Here is a 5,400-nt window from a genome sequence, read left to right as displayed (position 1 = left end):
AGAGATGTTGGTTTAAAACAATGTAGGACAGATACGTGATATTATAGAGATGTTGGTTTAAAACAATGTAGGACAGATACGTGATATTATAGAGATGTTGGTTTAAAACAATGTAGGACAGATACGTGATATTATAGAGATGCTGGTTTAAAACAATGTAGGACAGATACGTGATATTATAGAGATGCTGGTTTAAAACAATGTAGGACAGGTACGTGATATTAAAGAGATGTTAGTTTAAAATAATGTAGGACAGATACGTGATATTATAGAGATGTTGGTTTAAAACAATGTGGGTCAGATACGTATTTATTGGAAACAGACAGTGCAGCACGAACTTAAGTAAATAAGTTCAATATATATATATATATATATATATATTTAGATTTAATTGTTATTTAACCAATGACGTTGAATATGTCTAGCCAATCGGACTACAGTTTAATCTTCATTAATCCATAAACACATTTAAATTGTTTGAGTTCGGATGTTTAGGATTAAAATACTTATTACCATGGTGACACCTGTAGGAAATAGATCATTAAATTACTATGATGACATTTGTAGGAAACATATAGTTAATTTACCATGGTAACACTTGTAGGAAACAGAATATTGAACCGCCGTGGTGTCACTTGTAGGAAACAGATCGTTAAATTACCATGATGACACTTGTAAGAAACAGATCATTAAATTATCATGGTGACACTTGTAGGAAACAGATCATTAAATTACCATGGTGAGACATATAGGAAACAGATCGTTAAATTACCATGGTAACACTTGTAGGCAACAGAATATTATACTACCATGGTGACACTTTTAGGAAACATAATATTAAATTACCATGGTGACACTTGTAGGAAACAGATCGTGAAATTATTATGGTGACACTTGTAGGAAACATATCTTTAAACTACCATGGTGACACTTGTAGGAAACAGATCGTGAAATTACCATGATGCCACTTGTAGGAAACAGATCGTGAAATTACCATGGTGACACTTGTAGGAAACAGATCGTGAAATTACCATGGTGACACTTGTAGGAAACAGATCGTGAAATTACCATGGTGACACTTGTTGGAAACAGATCGTGAAATTACCATGGTGACACTTGTAGGAAAGAGAATATCAAACTACCATGGTGACACTTGTAGGAAACAGATCGTGCAATTACCATGGTGACACTTGTTGGAAAGAGAATATCAAATTACCATGGTGACACTTGTAGGAAAGAGAATATCAAACTACCATGGTGACACTACAAAAACAGAGAAAAATTAAGCTAATTTTACAGTATTCGAAGGAATAGTTAAATAAGCTCTTAGGGAAAAATAATTAGATATTAATGTTTCGGCGAAACGACGAAGGTCATGTGACCGAAACGTTGACTATATTATTCTCTTTCTCTCTTGTAGCCTGCCTCCCGGTAGCTTAGAGGTAAGCTTGAGGGCTTATAATCCTAAAATTTGGGGTTTGATTCCAGAAGTGGGCACAGCGCAGATAGCCCACTGTGCAGCTCTGCGCTTAACAACAAACTTAAAACAATTAAAATAGCTTCTTTGTATGTTCGTAGTTCATCACAGTGTGAATGATGTTCATAGTTTATCACAGTGTGAATGATGTTCATAGTTCATCACAGTGTGAATGATATTCATAGTTCATCACAGTGTGAATGATGTTCATAGTTCATCACAGTGTGAATGATGTTCATAGTTCATCACAGTGTGAATGATATTCATAGTTCATCACAGTGTGAATGATGTTCATAGTTCATCACAGTGTGAATGATGTTCATAGTTTATCACAGTGTGAATGATGTTCATAGTTCATCACAGTGTGAATGATGTTCATAGTTTATCACAGTGTGAATGATGTTCATAGTTTATCACAGTGTGAATGATGTTCATAGTTCATCACAGTGTGAATTATGTTCATAGTTTATCGCAGTGTGAATGATGTTCATAGTTTATCACAGTGAGAATGATGTTCATAGTTTATCACAGTGTGAATGATGTTCATAGTTCATCACAGTGTGAATGATGTTCATAGTTTATAACAGTGTGAATGATGTTCATGGTTCATCACAGTGTGAATGACGTTCATAGTTCATCACAGTGTGAATGATGTTCATAGTTTATCACAGTGTGAATGATGTTCATAGTTTATCACAGTGTGAATTATGTTCATAGTTCATCACAGTGTGAATGATGTTCATAGTTTATCACAGTGTGAATGATGTTCATAGTTTATCACAGTGTGAATGATGTTCATAATTCATCACAGTGTGAATGTATTTGTTGCTATATGTGTTACTATGTCCTACAAAAAGTTATTTGTCCAACTGAATACCATACTAAAATTAACCGAAAGGACACATTATCCTCACATTAATATACGTATTTATATTATTACACTTTTACAGAATAAATGAAGTATTTGTGAAACGTTGTCTTTGTTTTTTCTCAATTCTGTAATTATAGAGTTTCACCAAGTACCAACGTCTTCAAGTATCAATTATATTACACTTTTGTTTACGTGCGTGTGTTTTCTGTCTTTATGTTTTATTTTTGTTAAAGCCGCGTACCCAATAATAAATAATATACATATTTTTTATCTTGAGATCAAACTTTTTCTTTCGTCGTACAGAGGGCGTAGTTTTGTTGTTCGTCTGATAATATTTGGAGATTCCACTAAAAAAGGCCTGACAAGGTTTAACAATGACTACAAAAATTACAAGATGATTTATTTTCTGGCAGTTGAAAGCGGCTAGAATTTGCTTCATGATCGTATTGTAATCAGTTTTTTGATGTTATCTTTTTTTCCTGTTGCAGGAACAACGTGGACGACCTCAAATCCCCAAATCTCGTAAGAAGTTTGATTTTGTTTTTATTAATAACATACTCCTATGTTATCACGTCGTTCGGACTCAATTAAAAGAGAAAGAAAATATGTTTCAAAGATTTAGAATTTAATTTTTTACTGAGCTGAAAATCTCTGAAATTTACCAGAATTTAAAAAAATTACGAATTATCGTGTTCAATTGTTTCAATTTTGTGTGTGTTATAGAATTAGAATTCCAAAGTTCGGGGTTCGATTCATTCTAATGAGCAGAGTGTAGATAGCCAATTGTGTAGTCTTTCACTAAGAAAACAACAACAATAAAATTTCAATTTCTTAGTTAATTAAACATTTCAGGATTCAAAATCCAAATTGAATTAACTGATAAACCATATCGTTTGAAATTGTTTCATTTACTTGGTTGAATTCTAACCTGAGTTAATCTTAATCATAAAATTGCCTTTAATTTAACGATAATGTAACGTCTAAGTAAGGTATCTTAGTAGTTCCAGCCCTGGAACTTTGAACTTTTTTTTTTCAGATGCCTTTCAACCCCAGCAAACAGATGTCAAAAGAATCAGTGAGCAATCTGAACAAAACAGGCTTCAGAGAAGTGAATCACTTGGTAAAACGTTTCAGAATATGGTGCAACCACAGGCTCCTATTTCCATGGCACCTCAGTCCGCTAGTCAACAAATATTTCAGGAATCATCATTGCTCTGGGCTCCCGTTTCCACAACAGCACAGCCAGCCAATCAACACTGGAGTCAACAACCTCCACTCCCCTGGGCTCCCATTTCCACAACAGCACATCCAATCAATCAAGATAGGACTCATCAACATTCACTGCTCTTGGATCCCATTTCCACATCAGTGCATTCAATCAATGAAGACAAGACTCAAGAACCACTACTGCCCTGGACACCTGTTTCCACAACAATGCAGCCAGCCTGTCAAGACAGGATTCAACAACCACCACTGCCCTGGACTACCGTTTCCACAAAAGTGTATGCAACCGATCAAGACAGGACTCAACAAACTTCAGTGTCCTTCCAGAAAGATGCTCTTCATCATTCCTCACAACATCTCAACTTAGGAGAATCTCGTTCTTTGTCTATGTCAAATGTTCAATACATTGACACAAACAATGGTAATTTTATTCAAACTGAAAACGTTAGAGACAATCTCCACTCTTTCTCTTTGGATGTGATGACTATGTCTTCTATTCCTCAGAGTATTTCTCAACAAACACAGTATTATTACCGAAATAATGTTACTAAAGATCAACAACTGACTACTTTTCAACCACCTCAACTAGACCCTTTCGACATACAGAGACAGAAACAAATACCTGATAGCCAAGAATGGTCCCCGGTGATGGATCTTTCCCCAATTGTTGACGTCTCACCTTCTGTCGAGGCAGCAGAACAAAAGCTTATGGAAAAGTACCAAGAACTTATTCCTCAAATGTCTATGCCTAGAGTAACCAGTGGAAACATTCCTGAAATGCTAGCAAGTTTTCAGAGATCTTCGGAAGCAAATCCCAAGGAGCCTCAGTTTAAAATGCAGCAAATTTCATTTTCAGATTCATCCAGTTTATACACAATGTCATCAGATTCTTCCAGAATTAGTAATGGAATTCCAGTGACATCAGAAGGTCAACCTGTGACTCATAATGTTATTGAGATGACCAGATCAATGCTAAAAGAACATAGAACTTCTGCTTTATGTTCTCAGGCTGTGACCACTTCTCAACCACAAAGCTCGAAAGCAGCTGGAGCCAGACGAATCCACAGAAGGTTGCCTCAGCCAACATTGGAACAAATGCAAGAAGCTATAGCTTTAGCATCTCAAACTCCCAAATTCAAATCAACCCAGTATCGGAATCAGGGGGTAAGTAGTAACAAAGGCCCTACTAGACGAAACATCTCACCTGAGACACAGAGAAAAGGAATGACTGAAAAAAGTCAGGTCCTTCAACACCAAAATATACCTCAAACACCGTCAGAACTGGAAAAAAGAAGTCAGATGATAAAAATCTCAGCTAGTGATACACAAAATGAAGCCCATCGCCCCCAGACGTCGAATATAAATAGTATTACATCTTCTGCTTTTCAATCTTTTCCTGTTTCCATTACACCAGTGATGGTGTCTACAACTGGAACTTCTTTCCATTCATCTGTAGCCTTATCCTACCAAAGAGGTATCCAAACGGTGCCATCTTTTAATTCGCAATTTGATACGTTGTACAATAATGGTCACACTCTAAAGATTCATTCTCCACTTCTGTATAGCAAAATCAATATTTCCGAACCGGAGAAAGGTATTTTAACTTCTGGAAGTAAAGAGAACATACACATTGGATACAGCAGGTCATTTTCCGTTCCTGACTCTGTCAGCAAGATTGGAACTTATACTCAACTACAAAGTGTTAAGGTACGTACTATCACAGTGAAGATTGTCTTTAATTATACACATTGGATACAGCAGGTCATTTTCCGTTCCTGACTCTGTCAGCAAGATTGGAACTTATACTCAACTACAAAGTGTTAAGGTA

General features: G+C 35.8%; 1 protein-coding gene across 1 annotated transcript in view; it reads left to right on the top strand.

The window, feature by feature from the left end:
- Nucleotides 1-2,836: 2,836 nt before the first annotated feature.
- LOC111084013 overlaps nucleotides 2,837-5,400 on the top strand; it is a gene marked incomplete at its 5' end in the record, with an annotated part of 3,365 nt that continues 801 nt past the window's right edge. The window contains 2 exons of the mRNA XM_022380788.1: nucleotides 2,837-2,870; nucleotides 3,385-5,397. Coding sequence (XP_022236496.1) covers nucleotides 2,837-2,870; nucleotides 3,385-5,351 — 2,001 coding nt within the window. The remainder of the gene's footprint in view (nucleotides 2,871-3,384; nucleotides 5,398-5,400) is intronic.

This window comes from Limulus polyphemus, unplaced genomic scaffold (assembly GCF_000517525.1).
Source record: "Limulus polyphemus unplaced genomic scaffold, Limulus_polyphemus-2.1.2 Scaffold12816, whole genome shotgun sequence".
Taxonomy (NCBI): domain Eukaryota; kingdom Metazoa; phylum Arthropoda; class Merostomata; order Xiphosura; family Limulidae; genus Limulus; species Limulus polyphemus.
This window is presented reverse-complemented; position numbering and strand designations above follow the sequence as displayed.